Source organism: Epinephelus fuscoguttatus, linkage group LG1 (genome assembly GCF_011397635.1).
Source record: "Epinephelus fuscoguttatus linkage group LG1, E.fuscoguttatus.final_Chr_v1".
NCBI classification, from domain to species: domain Eukaryota; kingdom Metazoa; phylum Chordata; class Actinopteri; order Perciformes; family Serranidae; genus Epinephelus; species Epinephelus fuscoguttatus.
This window is the reverse complement of record NC_064752.1, coordinates 28,730,118-28,747,069: the sequence shown is the minus strand read 5'-3', so window position 1 is coordinate 28,747,069 and position 16,952 is coordinate 28,730,118. Positions and strand designations below refer to the sequence as shown.

General features: G+C 39.7%; 1 protein-coding gene across 2 annotated transcripts; it reads right to left on the bottom strand.

The window, feature by feature from the left end:
* Window positions 1-2,679: 2,679 nt before the first annotated feature.
* stat2 (signal transducer and activator of transcription 2) lies at window positions 2,680-15,438 on the bottom strand. Of its 2 annotated transcripts, XM_049583392.1 has the most exons (24): window positions 15,185-15,425; window positions 14,752-14,883; window positions 14,488-14,632; window positions 13,878-13,973; window positions 13,263-13,355; window positions 13,094-13,172; window positions 12,869-12,948; window positions 12,616-12,767; window positions 11,756-11,914; window positions 11,574-11,663; window positions 10,035-10,094; window positions 9,891-9,911; window positions 9,682-9,775; window positions 9,365-9,412; window positions 9,137-9,220; window positions 8,889-8,987; window positions 8,644-8,779; window positions 7,528-7,580; window positions 6,759-6,844; window positions 6,525-6,661; window positions 6,225-6,413; window positions 4,960-5,014; window positions 4,697-4,788; window positions 2,680-3,490 (listed from the first exon to the last, which is right to left on the bottom strand). In XM_049583392.1, exons 2-24 carry the CDS (start codon window positions 14,880-14,882, stop codon window positions 3,261-3,263), a joined length of 2,409 nt encoding a protein of 802 aa, XP_049439349.1. In that variant the 5' UTR covers window position 14,883; window positions 15,185-15,425; the 3' UTR covers window positions 2,680-3,260. The 2 variants fall into 2 exon arrangements, with proteins under 2 accessions (XP_049439349.1, XP_049439358.1); XM_049583401.1 differs by lacking the exon at window positions 4,697-4,788 and having other exon boundaries at window positions 3,295-3,490; window positions 15,185-15,438.
* Window positions 15,439-16,952: the final 1,514 nt, after the last annotated feature.

Here is a 16,952-nt window from a genome sequence, read left to right as displayed (position 1 = left end):
ACTGACAAAGGCAAGCAGTATTCATAGACATGTCCACACTCTACTAACAGTCACAAAATTGCAATTTGCCTTACAAGAAGACTGACACAAGAGACCCCCAAGGCTATAATGCTTGTTACACCCTAGACAACTCTTGGTTGGATGAAAAATGGAAAACCAACACTTCTGTTTCTGACCCTCCACACAAGCCATTGTTGTCAAACACACTGAGACCTCCCTGGCCCCTGGACCTAAAGCTCAGTCATATTCAACTTTGATCTCGCCAATGGCGGTTTTAGGCGGGGGCCAGCAGGGGCCAGTGTAACATACAGCACCATTGAGGTAAGCTCTGAAAACTTTTTCCTTTTCATTTGACTCATGCCTGTCACATCATGTTTATGTAGTGATGTGAAATACGATCCGGAGTTTTCATGGGTCTTTTATTTTGAAAATCAACTGGATACTCTTGTCTTTTCTGCGCCTGACTTCCTGTTTGACTCATTTGGTCTGTGCAAATTGACGCGCCGTCAGAAATAGATCCGGCGCGTTTTAGCGGAGCGCCGAGCCGCTTCTAGGCCGTGGCTGGTGGAGCAGCTTCTTGAATGGCTGCTAATAGCTCCAGCACCCGCGCCTCGGCCGGATCGTGCACGCCACGGATCCAGTGGGTTGCTATAAATGGGCCTGTCCCAGAGGCATTCAACTACCAGAGGGCTTTTGAAATGCTCTGATTCAGGGTGCTGTACTTGCAAATCGAGAGGGAGGGAGGAAAGCAGTAATTTGTGCCTGTTTGTGTGTAATTTATTTGAATCTCACCTGTTGTTTTCCTTTCGTTTATGATTTTGTATTGTTTTTGCGTATCTGGAACTGTACTTGTGAGTGTGAGAATTTTAAAGGAATATTTTGTCTGCACATGATTTTAAATATTAAAATAGCCCTCCAGAGGCAGATCAGTACGTCAGTCATTTTTCTTTTGATTACTGAAATGTTTAACCACTAATACTTAGCCGTATTTTAAGTGTAACCCTTCACCATAACATACAACTAGTGTTTTTATCAGTAAAAATGGAACATTTTTCACACATAAAAAGCACAAAAATGTTGAAATCTAGGCATATTCTGCCATCATAACTTTGCTCTCAGAATTCACCAGATTGATGCCTTTAAATCAAATACAAAATTTTCTCCCAGGGGAGCATGCCCCCGGACCCCCTTACACATATATCTATCTTATTGTTCAGACTTAGATATCTGACCGTACTTGTATGTGCCCCTGTATCAAAAGGACTGGCCCTAGCTTGGCCCCCCTATTGAAACTGGCCTAGAACCGCCACTGGATCTCGCTATGTGCAACCAACAAGAGTAGAGGTGTTTCTAAGCTGAAAGCAATGGCAAAACACACCAACATCTTAAAATACTCAGACAAACAAACAATGGCCCTTTTTTTGCTAGTGCCTGCCACATGTGGGTGACATTAAACTACTTTATCCCCTGCTTCAACACTGTGCTCTGCACTTCACTAGGCTGAGGGCACACTTCATACCTCTGACCATGAGTATGTGGCCTTGACACTTGGCACTTTGACCCAAGAAGGAGCACCAAAACATGCTAACTCTGAACATTACACCAGATTTTAAGAGACACTCTGATAGCAGCCTAGCCTTTTTAAAACCTTAGTTAAAATGAAAAGATAGTTAGCCATTTGGGTCCATGTCATTGGTTCGACATCCCATTAGTCCGACTGTCCGCGGTGCTGAACGGCTCGCGGCGGGCGTATGGTGCGCCGCGACCGGCTTAGGCGGAGCAGGCTCACGGCTTATGTGTTTGTCACTTTCTTATTCATTTTAACCCACACCATGATCTTTTCCTGACCCTAACCAAGTGGTTTTTGTGCCTAAACCTAACCAGACCTTAACCACAGGGCATCATGATGATTTCGGAACGGACTTCCGAACAATGAGTTTAATATGGTCGGAACAATGGGATGTCGAACCAATGGGCAGTTCGCAGCCATTTTCAGTCTTTTGACAAAAGTAGGACTCGTGGAATTGATATTTTGATAGATAAATTTAAAAAAATGCTGCTCTGGCCACTAGGGATAAACAACATAAAAACTCTGGCATATAAAACTTACTGATATTATCCTAGCTACAGAAGCATTTAAACTACTATATCAACGACTAATAACCAAAGCTAACTGTTAGCTCAACTGACAAGCTAGCAAGCTAGCCTAATTTATACGGCCAAATAGGACATAGCAACGTTTAGAGTCGTTTCTAGCCACCTGACAAAAACAAGTTTCGAGTACTTACTGACCGTTGAGATGTTGCTCAGTCTTGTGTTGTCTGTCGTTAGCAGCCTGTGTATCGTCGTCAGCTAGCCACATCATGCTAAGCGGGAGGCTAGCTGTTTACTGACACAGCTGTTGGTTGATAGTGTAGAAACATTAAAAAAAAAAAAAAAAAAAAAAGTCAACCGTAATGTTAAGTACAAAAAGATAAAACTACTTTAAAAGTTGTACGATAACCTAAAATCTCAGTAGAGCCACATAATTTGGTTTACCTCAGTGTTTTACAATAAAGATTGGTGCTGGAGTTCTGCAGCCTGAAATGGGCTGTAAATCTGCATCACAAAAAAGCTAATAAATAAACTACTTCTCATATTAGTTAATTTATAACATTTCAATTATCAATAAACAGATCATAAAGTCAGTAATGTCCCTTTTATTGGTAAGAACATTTTATGTTGATTTAAATGGGCAGGTTAATATAAAAACATACAACTTAAACGGAAGAAGTGCCATGTGTCAGTACAATTTATCACAAGCAGAAGGCAGCAACAACGAAGCACCACAAAAGCACTTACAACAGACATTAAACAATAAATTATGTGCAGTGCAGTCTATGCCATGTACTCTTTATACCTCATTCAAACCTTTCCCACCCTGCCTGGGGCCGTTATGAGTGCAGCTAATTCAATTCTATCTTTGTGTCTTTCAATCACTCAATCTTTATCTACACTGGTACAACATGATATGGAAATTATAGAGGTTATATTCTCCTGATTTCAAAGTGCATACCTCATTCAAATGATTTCAAAAGCTATTCTTAAATATTGACTATCAGGACTAGCAGAGGTACTGTCAAGTATTTGATCCAAGCTATTATGTTCATAGTGGAATTGCTAAGTATGCTTCAGCTTCACGACAGAGATGTTTCAATGTAAGTGGCTAAAAGTAAAGATGACGATGAATGATATAGTGGTCTGTTTAAATATACACAGGCTTATTGGAAAATACTTCCACAGGACTGTGGGGGCAGGCAATTAAATCCTGAGAGACTGAAATCAGAGAGGCCCGGCTCATCTTGCAAGATGTCAGAGTCAATGAAGAGGTTGGGGTTGTTGAGAAACATCTGTAAATCATTCTCTGTGGCTACAACAGAGCCAGACAGCATGGGATCAGGGTGATACATCTCTAGAGGTGACTGCAGGGCATGAGGACTCCCGTCTTGTTCTGCGAGCAGAGAAAGGGAGATGAGAGAGATTGTTTCTGTTGTCATGGCTGTGTTGTTTATTTCCGGTACTGCTTTCGCAAACAATCGATGAGCTAGGCAACCCCAAAAAAGACAACAGAAAGTTGAGATCGATGGTGTAGCAATGTACAGATTGGCATGCAGTGCTGGTACTTAACAGCTCAAGTTATTCAACTTTTCAAACATGGTTCATTGGTGTATATTTGATGCTTCCATTTTCTTTTCAGTTTGTTTAACTGGTTTAATAGCTCAATTTAAAGAAGTTACTACCTTTTGCAAGCCATAAAGAAATCGTTTAGCATGCATACTTGTCCATTAAATATAAGCCAACAGCTGGTTAGCTTCAGGTTTGCTTAGGTTGAGGTCTGCAAATGGGTAAATAGCTGCCCCGCTTGCCATGTAGTAAAAAAAGATCTGCAAACCAGCACGCCTTAAGCTGAACGAACATATTAACGACTATTTCTTGGTTTTAAGAAGTTGCAAGGTGACAACAGGAGACTCCAGGAAGTTACTGGTTGTTGCCAAGACAGCCTGGCACATAAGAGGCGAGTGTTGCTTTTTTATTGATTTAATAAACGAAATATAATTTGGGTGCTGGTAGGTGGATTTTGTTACCATTTGAAAAAGTTTTCCAGTGGATTGAAATATAATCACTGTGAGATGAAATGAAATCGCTACCACAATTACTCATTGTGATAATAATGATTACAAATAATATTAATTTAACCATATTATTTTTGATTTCATGATTGCTCATTACATATGGTATTATTCAACCTATGACCATGTCTGTTAATAGATTTTAATATTTACACCAAGCAAAGTGTTAAGTATTCAAGCATCAGACGGTAGAATCAAACAGCTATAAAAGATTAAATGATGTGTTAGTAACAGTTTTGCTCCAACCAATCAGCTCCGCACCTGTTAGATGTTATGTTCAGTAGAGCAGACTACTGTACATGTGCATGCAGTAGAAGCAGCCCACAGCCACGCACAATATAAATCAAAAGTTCAACAATTTCATAGCTGTCGCCTGACATCTATCCAGACATCATCTTCCCCACTGATTTTACGACACCGCAAGGCCAAAACAGAGAGGGCAACACAGAGCTCTGTGACAAAAGGGAGAGCGATTTGTCGGACGAGGTTTGCAGCTGGATGGGACGGCAAGGAGAGCCACGACTCACCAGCTGCCTCTCCACACAGGCCATTCATTGGCTCCAGGCCTTCACCCTGTGCCATGTCAGAGGACATGGGTGACCTAGCCTCCAGTGTGTTCCTACATGACCAATGACAAACAGTCATTACAACCAGTTGCTCATGACAAAAGAAAGGGCGTGGGTACACTACTTCTTAGATAAAGTAAGTGCATTTTTAGTCTCTAGTTTTTGTTTCTGTATAAATAGCACATTCAGAATATAAAGAACCATTAAGTGAATAATATACTTACTCCTTTGAAACAAACATCAGTTTGGTTTTGATGTACTTGATGTAAGGACTGTCACCTGAAAGAGAATGAGTTTAGATATTAATGTGTCGTATTAATTCCCAACTCTATCAATAAATATAATGTAGTTGTGCCTGTGATTATTGCAAGAAAAACACCATTCAAATGGCATTAAAGCTGGGGTAGACAGTTTTATTTTGGTGTCTCTGGGTAAATCCCATAATAAACGTTAAGCATACTGTAATTCAAGTGGACTGAGGAAAAACTACACTTCTGCAACTAAGCTTGGAGGTGTTTTCATGCTTTAGAAAATCTAGCCTGTGACGAGAGACTTTGGCCAATTACAGGTCCTTTCAGAGAGAGGGTGTTACTATTGGTGGTATTATAAACGGATGCATGTGTACAACCCCTCGGTTAAAGCCTGATTTATTGGCGGGCAGTCCTGCAGAGAAAGTTGTTACTCCAGCACTGGCAACAACTGCCCACACTGCAAAGCAACCCAAAAAAGGAAGACAGACATGCTAGGGGGTTTGCACTGGACAAATTTGAGCTGCTACAGCTGCCTGCTCTCTGCCCAGCAAAGCAGTCCACAGTGGGTGGGGAGAGGAGCAGAGGGACAGTAAGGTGCTATCAAATTCTTGTCTCATTTTTTGGTCTGATAAAAAGAGAGAGAGCGGGTCAAGGAGGGGCCAGGCTAGTGTACTGCATGCCGCTCTGCAATGAAATAAGATCCAATAAATCAGTGTTTTTCTTTTCTTTTATATTAGACAAGGTAAGGTTTGTTTCAGCTGATATAAGGCACGTCACCAATGACATCTGGTGACGCTTCTGAAGAAGACGGAAGACATTTGTCGAAACATGTCAAGGTAAAACAAACTTTATCTTGTCTGATATAAAAGAAAAGAAAAACACTAATGCAACACTTAGAGAGAATGAACTTCTATGGATCAAATAAATCAATGTATGGGAAACACTGGGTTACTGTATGAAGCACATGCATGTGCCAGTGGTCCTCTTTTGGGAGAGGCTTAGGACAGAGAGGGGAGAGCTGCAGGATGAGGGTGTATTCCCAAATTTTGCTGTTTATTTTGTTTGTTTGTTTGTTTGCTTGCTTTTGGGGGGTTTTTTTGCCTTTTTTCAGAGTTCTGCCCACCCCAGCTTTAAGAAAAACAGCAAATGACATGTAGGTTGAGTCTTTTGGCAAATTTGTTTTCCATAAATATTTAAGTGGCAAGCAAGAAGTATAAGCAAACATGTGACGCGCTTACTTCCACTCTTGTCTGAGTAGTACTTCCCAAAAGCCTCGTCTTTAGGGGTGTTGGGATACAGGTAGAGCAGAGGATTTTCTGGGATATTTTCAGCTTCTAAGATCTGGAAATTCCTGATGATTTCACTGAAGGGGATCTGGATAAGGTCAACTTTGGTGAAGGGCTGGACTGTCTTTACGTCAGGCTCACCTACAATAGGCAGAGGATGATGAAAAAAAAGGGAAGCTTGTTAACATTTGTGTACCATGTAACAATTTCAAAATCTTTTTTCAAAATCATTATGAAATAAAAATATCTCACCAGTTATGGTGGTTTCCACCCAGGAGAAGGTGATTCCTCCGATGATGCTTTCACTGAAGCGCAACAAGAACGTGCCTCTCTGTTTTTTCTTCAGGAGAGACTTCTCTTTGCCTTTGCTCACAAAACCCATGATGAGACTACAGCATAGATAAAAAGTTGTATATAAAATGAGAAACGTCATTTCCCAGGAATAAAGGCATGTGCTAAACTTCCCTGTATTAGACTAAAACATACCCATCCCTCCACAGATCTTCAAGGTATGTTTTCACCATCACCAAGATGCCATCAAACCACACCCAGAAAGTGTCAGGAGGATTTTCCTGTGACAAAAAGGTCATCAATTCACACCTACAGTGTATTCTTAAACAATAAACAAATAAGACAGAGAATGTAGGGCCACGCAAGCAGCTCTTTGAGGCTGTAATGCTCATTGTAATCTTTACAATGAGCATAACACAATACGATTTAAGTTAAGGTGCACAGCTTGTTTTTGATCCTCATCAGTCATAGTGAATTACATGTAAAAATGGTCCTGGTTGATATATAAGTTGCTGTCTGCAAACATGGTCACAATGACTATAATAACATGCTGATGTTTAGTAAGGTTTATCATGTTCGTTACCTTAGTTTGTTAGGTAGCCAACAAGTACATTAGCACTAAACGCAAATACATGATGGGAATGTCATTAATTTTGCAGGTATTTGCCCATAAACCCAAATAATGAAAATAAAACTGTCCTTTTGACTTGGGTTTAAGACAAGAGGAAAAATCGGGGGATCATTACAGTAACAACAATTCATCTCTACAGGACACTTGACAGGAATGTCTGCACCAAAAGTCATGACAATCAATCAAGTAGCTCTCAACTTTTCACTTGCACCAAACCAAGCTTCATGGTGACCACAGAGGTCAGAGGAAGTTGAGGTATTTCGAGTCAGGGGGTTAGGGTTAAGGATAATTCCTCCAGCCATGTTGAAAAATTCTGGGAATTAAGATTCTTACCTTGCTAAATTTTGACCAGGTGACTTTGCAGGTGTCGTAGCTCTGCTGCTTTCCTGGTGGGATAGAAATAAATGATGCATTGTAAAACTCTCACCTACTTGCATAATCTACGATTAAAATGCATACAAGCCACAAAGGATGTTGAATTATAGTTTGCAATCCGTTACAGTCCACAAGTCCTGCTGGATGTCATCAGAATTCCAATCCAACACCATCACTTTTCCACAAGAGAGATACAACAGTAATGGGTATACATTAAACAGCTGTTGTGAGAGTGAAATCACACCTTTGAGCTTTTTAGCTCGACTCTAATGTGTCTTCTTTCACATCTAGTGTTTCCTCTAAACGATACAATCTGAATAAAGGAATTCTTAAGTTTTTGGGAATCCTTTGTCTGATCACGAGAGAGGATGGGACCATTTACTACCTCCCCTAATCATAAGTGCTATATCGTAGGCAACTGAACTTGCCTGAGTTTCTAGAAGACGTTTCACCTCTCATCCAAGAGGCTTTTTCAATTCTAATGGACTGGTGTGGAGTCGCAGGCTTTAAATCCTGTGTGGATGTAGATTCTTACATTGTTAAAGTCACATGTGAGTTGTTGACCCATCCGGCCATCATGTGTTTAGAATTAAGCGACTCTGCACCACACTGTTAGAACTGAAGAGGCCTCTTGGATGACAGGTGAAATGTCTTCAAGAAACTCAAGCAAGACTAGCTGCCTACGATACAGCACTTAGGATTACCATGACCTGGATGACTGAGAATCTTCACCAATACCTCCCCTAATGGTCAGGGTTGGGTACGGTCTGTGCAGTCAACTTGATTTATGAGAAAGTGGACAAATACAACAACAAAAAAAAATAATAATAATTCGAAATGGCATCAAAAAGGCCAAAATTACAATTCAGTTGAAAGTTGCACTATGTTTCTAGTACTCTTCCAGAAGTGCTGAGGTTTGAGTTATTTTTTTATCCTTAAATGTTAGGCTAAGGCGTTTCCTGATTATTCTGTTTGACTCACAGATAAATACATTTAGTCCTATTATGTATAGACTTTAAAAAAAAAAAAAAGCAGAGACAAGCAACTGAAGCGAAACACAGAAGCAGCATTTACCAAAGAGTCTGAGTGCAAGCATTTCCAGCTGAGCGTCATTCAGACCACGTTTAGTGGCGGAGAGAAACTGCCAGCTCAACATCTCTCCAAATTGCGGCCAAGGGGCTGCAGGAGTGTTGGCAAAGAACATGACGTCCTGGAGAAACAGATGCACATACACACAAAATTAGTTTCTAATATCTTCTGATAAAACAGCGTAATTGTAAAATGCTCCACGGTGTGTGTCAGTCATGGGGATCTGTCACCTTGGTGTCCAGACTGAGCATATTGAACCAGAGGACAGATGCGCAGGCGCTCTGCTGCTGGCTGGAGTTGGAAATGATGACCACTGGGATGGAGGAGGCCTAGGTTGGGTGCCAGGGACAAACAACTGTTATTTAGGTCATATTTTCATAATCAAGACAATAAGAACAATCATATAAAGCTTAATTTTTATACAGAGCACATGCAGGTTAATGACATTTTCGTAACGCCAGCCAAGAAATAATTCTACCTGCAACTCAACTGACATGCCCTTCAGCTCAAATACAGTGTTGAAGTAGATGATGTGCAGCTCCTCTGTGACACTGAAAGAAATCTGTTAACCCCACAACACACACACACACACACACACACACACATACAGATCATTATTTGGTTGCTCACATCTTCTTGAATTATGACGTACTGAATTAAATTGTGGGTAAAGATTATATCTTCAGGATTGCCAAAGTCAACTCACATCACTGGCTCCTTTGCCACCACCTCCAGACTTCTGCTCCCTCAGAGTCTGCACACAAAACAACACAAAATAAGTCAAGCAACAACATTACCACCTGAAATTAAAGACTGACTATTGCTATTTGAATTTCTGGTCTTTTAATCGCCTCAGTTGAGCTGCTGGAGACTGCTTTATCGTTGTACTTGTCAACGAAGTATGTGACAGGATTTAACCTTCAGATGTTGCAGTTGTGCTGTTGGCTTTATATCTTATTGTTGAGAAGGGTTTCCTCAGTTGTCATGTCATTTTTTTTCTCTTTTTAAGTCATTATCACTCACAAGATGTCTGAAGTCGGCCACCATGCCTCCACTCTGGCTCTCTGCCATGTTTAAGGCCTTGGTGTTGGTCCCCAGGATATTAAAACGTCGGTATCTACAAACATACCAGGTTTAGTAAAAACAAAGTCACATCATGGCAAAAGGTATAAAAGTTATGCTATAATTACTGCTTCATGTGAAAGCTTAAGTTCTATAAATCAACTACTCACCCTTTGATCTGAGGAGCCTCCCTATTTTCAAGGGGGAGGAAAAACAGACCACAAAACATCATCATTTATTGTCTGAAGTCAAGAAGGCTACCAGTTTGCGGTGAGTGTAGTAAAAGTAACTCATACTAAAAGGAGGGCTCTTACCTGTCCATGGAAACATTCACTTTCATCGAGTGGTTCAGCTCAGGGAACTTCACAAGAAGCCTGAAAATACCAAGTTGAGTGTGAGATTTTAGAACTTTGAAAATATGAGACTGTTTTCTACTGACATGTTTTAAATCATAACAGTTTAATGACTTAAATTACACTGCATGAGTTGTGTGAGAGCTTGTAAATGGATGTTTTGCTTTTGTTTAACACCATCCCTGTTTACTTTAATTCATGAGGAATGTTTGGATTCTCGGTTAATTATGGAAGCATGTGAGAAAAAGTTTTCCTCATGAATTCAAGGTAACACACGGTGAGTAACTGTAATACAAATGTTTTTTTTAGGGTGCAAAGTCCACACTAAACAATACATTAAAACTAGTTAGTTTGATCGGAAAGCTGTGTCGATGTTTGGTTCCACCACGGAGACGTCAACTTCTTAGCAACTGTGATGTAAAGACCACACTAACCATTACATTTTCATTTCTGCATGGCCAATCAGGGAAAAGCCCTACTCTCTCCAACAGCTATAAATATCTGACATTAATCACCAAAGAACAACAAAAAGGTACGTAAATGACAACAAAGCATTATGATCAGTTATTAACTGTACAACCTTAACCTACAGCTAATGCAGAACAACAGTGACATCAAGTGGTGAAACTGTCAATTACAACATAGAGTCATACAGCAGTATCTTTTAATCGAGCAGGTGAAATTGTAAAGTTATAACACATAAATAATGATAGCCTGCACTGAAAAACTGTTATTAATCAGTAGTTGTTTATTAGAAAGTTATCTACGCTGATATATTTGCTTGCCAATGCCACACAGTATATATTCATATGCAATTGCCCACTTACTTATAAGTATTATCTTATATGTGTGCCCTTGATTCTGCATGTTTACAGACAAACCCACTCAATTTTAAGCATTTCTTTTTTAAGAATAAAAGGCACACATTGCCTACTTTTCATCCTCCAAGTTATTCCACCTTTCAAAACAATGCACCATGACAACCGCGGTTTTACTGAGGACTTTACACCTACCAAAGGGTTGGGTGTAAGACATCAGTTGTGACTTCTGCCTACGTTTCTATTCTATTTCAGCTGGTGCAACCCTTAAAATGTTAGTAGCACTTAAACTCTGACATAAGTTTTAAAGTAATTTCTAACTAGGCTACATCTGAAATTATGCAATGCTGGTTCAACCTATCAATGTCCTCCTTATTATCCTCAGGTAAGTTCAGAACTGCTGTAATGTTTATGTGGTGAACTACAATCCTCTACAGCCCAAGATAAATGAGTTCAGGTGGGTTAAGCTTGACAACAACCCTGTGTTTTGGTCTGTTTGTGTCAGTGATCCAACATGCATAACTATCACTCTAATGCTGATGACCACATCACAATGAATGAGTTGATCAGTGTGTAACCAGAAAAAAAGTCTATACATATAGATTATGTCACAAACATGTACTAAAACCGAATTCAGATAAATACACAGCATTGCAGTGATTGCCTTGAGTGGCACACTGACCTGGTCTTGACAGAGAACTGTACGTTTGTGCGGAGCACCAGTGGTCCTTTCCCCTGAGGCATGGCTGGCTGAGACTCAACCACAAAGGAACTTCAAGAAAAGGTAAAACAAAATGTCAGGAAATCTTACAAGGAAACCAAGAAAGAAAGGGGGTGTAAGACAGTGTGTCCAGGAAGACAGACCTCTTGAGTAAGTCTTTTAGAAGAGTATCTGCTCTCTTCTGCAGCACAGGCTTTTGGGCCTTCACAGGGTCGTTGTCATAGGACACTTTTCCTACCAGCTCGTCCAGCTTACCAAGAAACTCCCGCACCTGGAACAAACACTCTGCCACACAGGTGAACCTGCAGAACAAGAGCGAAAGAGCAAACATGATTATGTTCACACAAGACTTATAAAAGGGGAAAAATTTCAACCTTGCGGGTGTTTGTCTTTGCCAGTGAGTCAAGTTGCAGTTTACATCCGTGTCTTTGCAGACCCATGTGTAGCCACTACAGTAGACATGAATGCTTCAGATATGGAGCTTGTTGCAAAGAAGCTACAAATTCTAGAAAGTCGATGCTTCACACACATCTCTCCCCTGGCAGCACAGATCTATACAATCAGCACGATTTGAAGGTGGGCATCCAAGACTAGAGTCACCAATTCAGTATCTGACTGAATGTCTCGCCTTTTCTTCCTGAGTGGTGGCCAGAAAAGTGTTTTTGCAGAACACTTCACAGTGAAGCTGACCTTCAACTTTTTGGATATAAAATATAAGTGGAAATTTGGACTAAATTTGAGGGAATTCTCTCAAGATGTTCCTGTCCTGAGATGACATTATAATAACAACAGAAAAAAAAACAAACAGAAAAATCCAACAAAAAAAAGACCATGGATGTGAGATGGTAACTGGTGGTGATTCCGAGAAAGTCTCAAATTCCAGCTATAAAACAGCAGTCTGTTCTCCAGCCTCGCACTTAATTTCCAGAGGGATTATTGATCTAAGTTTTACAGTAAATGCCAAAGATTAAAACTAACGCAGAGCAACTGGACATGAACATACCACTTCTCCAGTTGATCCAGACAAACATTGTCTGGAGCACCAATGCAGGATTTCTGCTGCCTCCTCTGCCACTCCACCAGCTCCTTATTCACCAGCGTGTTGATCAGGTCATCAGTTCTGTCCAGGAGCTTACTGAGGTCTGTGAGTGTGCTCTAAGAAGGGGATTGTATGAGACAAAAATAAATAAATAATTAGGAAAATAATCTGACTCAGGAGATGAGGATCTTACTTCAGAATACTGATAGCTTCATACCTTTCTACAGTCATTGAGTCTGTTGACAAGTAGCTGAAGGACTTTCATCTGTTCTTTCTTCACAGCTTCATCTATCACAGCTGCATAAAAGTTTCCACAGTGGGGTCACAGTTTCCATATAAGACAGATCAAACACAAAGGAGAACATTTAGCTGTGATTCAGGACATTTATTACTCATCCTGTCACAACAGGGAAATATGACCAGATATTTTTAATTTGCTTGCCTTCCATCTTGTGGGTTTGGTATTTAAAGTCAAACTCATCTTGCTGTTCCTCCAGACATAGCATTGTATGTTCCATGCACTGTAGTCGAGAGAAAAAATAATGGATGAACTGCAACATCTTTCATCTATGAGGCACAACATAATATCATAAAGCAAAATTAATCTGCACCTGCACTTCATTCCTGAGGCCAGCCATTTTACGTTCAAGGTCCTGCTGGCTGCTTGTCTCCATGGCTTCCTGCTCTACATGCAAAAACTTCACCTGAGATAAAGCAAATGAGAGGGAGGAGCAGGTTTAGAGATTAAGAGTCATTCACATGTGATGCTGTTGTTGCAGTGCCAAGAATAAGTGAGAGTCAAATTGGCTGCTGCTTTCTAGCCCACACACTGAGTCTGGTAGTTTGTCTTCATTACATGGGGAGCTTTCTAAATAACTGCAAATACATTTTTCAGAACAGTTTAAACCCGCAAAACATATAATGGAAATTCACAATGTACACCTTGAACATATCCTTTGTAAACTTGGCTTTAAATATTTAAGAGTTTTGATTTGAGTCAGAGTACTGCAGACAAGCAGCACATGCACTTTTGGGGGATGACCATTGAGTCATATGAGTCATACAAAAAAAAAAAGACAAAAAAATACCCAGTGACAACTTCCATTTTCAAGAGCAGTATGTGTGTAACTATTTATATACCCAAGCTGTTTTCATGAAATGTTTTATGTGCAGCAGGGTGTTTCCTTTCCATTACGTGCGATAAGTTTATGAAATGTTGCCCCAACCTGTTCAGCCAGATCGGCACTCTGCAGGATTTCCCTCTCTTTCTCCAAAAACCAGAGGATTGTGTTTGCCAAGGCACACGGTTCCTCCAGGTAGCTCTGTCAGTGGGGAGAGATCAGATGGAAAACCGAGTCAGAGTTAAATACTTAAAATTATTATCACAGGTAGGACAACAGGAGTCAAAAAAAAAAAAATATTGACTTGAAAAAAGTTCTCTAAAGACACAAAATGTCTTTTCTGATTATCTACACCCTGATGAAGACTCTAGTCAAAACACGTTGGTTTATCCATGTATGAATAAAGAATTTTTTACTACAGTCAGAGTGCCTCAGATGCGTTTTTGGATTGCCTGCCTGTACCATGGACCTACACTAAGTGAGCTGGCCAGTTGTTGAATGCTGACTGTACTTACAATAAGGAATAGGATGAAACTCAAAATCTTTTCCTTGACTCAAGCAACATGCAAACATGCATTCAACAACCACACTAATAAGTGTAAAAAGCTGATGGGAACTATTGTGGTCTTCATATTTACTGTAAATATTTCCTGTTTAAAATAAAAATGTCACCCAATGGTGCTTTTATTTTTCCACATATCCCCTACGCACAAACCTGAAAGTTCTGTTTATAGCGCCTGATGTTGTGCTGCAGTAAGAATGACTCCTCCTGGACGAAGCGGCTGTGTTGGATATCCAGATTTTCCAGCAGGACCTGGAACAACACCTTAGCGAAGTCATAGTCCCGTGCTGCTCGTTGCCTGAAGGACACAAACCAAGTCTCAGCTTGCAGAGTATTTCACAAATAGGGTAATTAACTCCAATATTTGAATGATATTGTGTGGGTTAAATGCTATCAGGTGTAAAACAGATGCCTTACCACTCCTGCTTCTCAATCCAGGCTGCCAGGTAATGCCTTACATCCATGGGCAGAGCATCCCTGTCATAGAGCTCATGTAGCTGCTGTGTGTAAGCAGCAGGAAGCTGCCTCAGTCTCTCCCACTGAGCCATCCTGAGGTCGATCAGGGAAACACCAGCATGCACACAAACAGCAAACCACATCAAATGCCTGTCACAGCGCCATTACATTTAAATATGACGTGTTCATGAGTGTCTGTAATCAACAGTTTAAGAAGCAAAGTGCAGACTCTACAAAAGAAATGACCTGTGACTGCTGACTATATGTTACTGTATGACATGTAATAACTGTACATTGTGTCTTTTTAATAAGCCGTTAAAAGTTGAATTGGTTGTCTTGGACGAGTCAAACGCGCAGACAGGCCCGACACATTAGTAACAACACATTTACTCACCTTACTGTCCGCCGTCAGTCCGACTCTTTAATATCTTAGTAACGTTAACTAGCTAACGGTAATTTAAACCAGGCGCATAGCCAACATTAGCTCTTGTATTTCGCGTTATTAGCCAGCTGTGGCTGCTACTGGACGTTGGTAACACAAAACAACTTCGACAAGTATGCAGGCGTGTGAATGTTATTTCCTTTCTCTGTGTTTTACTGACTTATCTGTTTCATTGGATCTCTGCTCATCCCTCCCAAATGGTTCTTCCAGTGCCAACCATTGGCGCCATTTTGGCTCAAACACAACTGCCGTTAAAGCACTGAAGAGCCGAAATGTCCGACACAGGCCACACAGTTTCTTCGACAGAGCAGAGTCAACAGCTCATTGGTCGAGCCGGACAGAGTACAGCTGACACAGTTGGTGCAGCATCATGTCAGTCTGCAGTGAAGGGGAGGGGAGGACAAAATAGAAACTTACGGCCCTGTCTGAAAATTTCCAGAGAAATGATGTTGTGAAAGTGTTGAGGCGAGCACGTGACGTGACGCACTGCTTCCGAATAAGTGAAAAACCAAACAGGTGGTGAATCACTGATGGTCTGTTCAGAGTGAAACACTACTGTGTAGTAACATACATATCAATGAATCATATTCTATATTAAGGTTAATATTTGTATTCACAATTCAAAATAAAGTATTATATATATATATATATATATATATATATATATATATATATATAATAAGTATTTTTTCTTTTTTTCTTCTATCCCTGGTTTTGGTTATTTGTAAATTGATTTTTATTTATTTTTTTTATCCCTTGGTATTTTTTTGTCTGTAGTATTACTTCTTTGTAATTTAATCCCCTACACTTTTTTTTAATTTTTGTTTTGTTTTCTGTTTTTGTTTGTTTGCTTGTTTGTTTTAGATATGTTATATTTGCATGTTTGTTAATTGCTGATAAGGGTCTTTAATTTCCAATTCCCCCTGTCTTTAATGTCCAATGTTAGGCAGGACGCTTTTACAAGCCCTCTTTTTTCCCATCCCATCTGTGCATTTTCTTGAATTACTGTATTTTTATTTTTATTGTGTCATATGCACAAATAAAAAACCTTTTTTATTTTTAGTGTATATAGGCTACTCATTATTATTTGCCTCCACTGATACCTTATTTTTAATTAATTTATTTAGAGATATGTGTACAAATATTAACATTTTGTGAAACATGTTATTTCTTATTACTATTTTAATTTATTTTAATTTAATTTAATTTAATTAATTTCATTTCATTTAATTCAATTCAATTTATTTTATTTTATTTATTTTTTATTATTATTATTATTTTTATTTTATTAACTTCTTACTGACACCTTTTTTTGTTTTCAAGTAAAAAGTACCCTAGGGGTGTGTTTTTTTTTCTACCCTGCTTATACAACTGTCCATTTTTGGATATCACCACTATAACAGAAGCATTTGGTTCACCTATTCCTGCAGTTCCCACTCTCACCAGTAGATGTCATACTCGCCACATCGTTACAAAAATAAGTTGGGCTGATGATTTATTGGAGAATAATTAAATTCAGCCATGCAGGAACTTGTCATCATATTGGAATGTAGAGGGGGTTGTAAAGATTCTGGCATCCTCATTCTATACCCTCCTCGAAATCTAAGGACGAGTCATGTTGTTAAAACCTTCACATTCTCAAAAATAATGCAGAAGATGTGACCTCAGAGTCCGACATGGTACCTACAAATTACCATTTGTTTTACTGTTTAGCACACCT

Bases quoted from the DNA above. Each gene is read 5' to 3' on its own strand.
- stat2 (XM_049583392.1), bottom strand. From the start codon at position 14,882: ATGGCTCAGTGGGAGAGACTGAGGCAGCTTCCTGCTGCTTACACACAG. The intron at 9,221-9,364 runs GTGAGTTGACTT...TGGGGTTAACAG, and splicing joins GTGGCAAAGGAGCCAGTGAT to ATTTCTTTCAGTGTCACAGA. The intron at 6,845-7,527 runs GTAAGAATCTTA...TTTTTGTCACAG, and splicing joins CCTGGTCAAAATTTAGCAAG to GAAAATCCTCCTGACACTTT.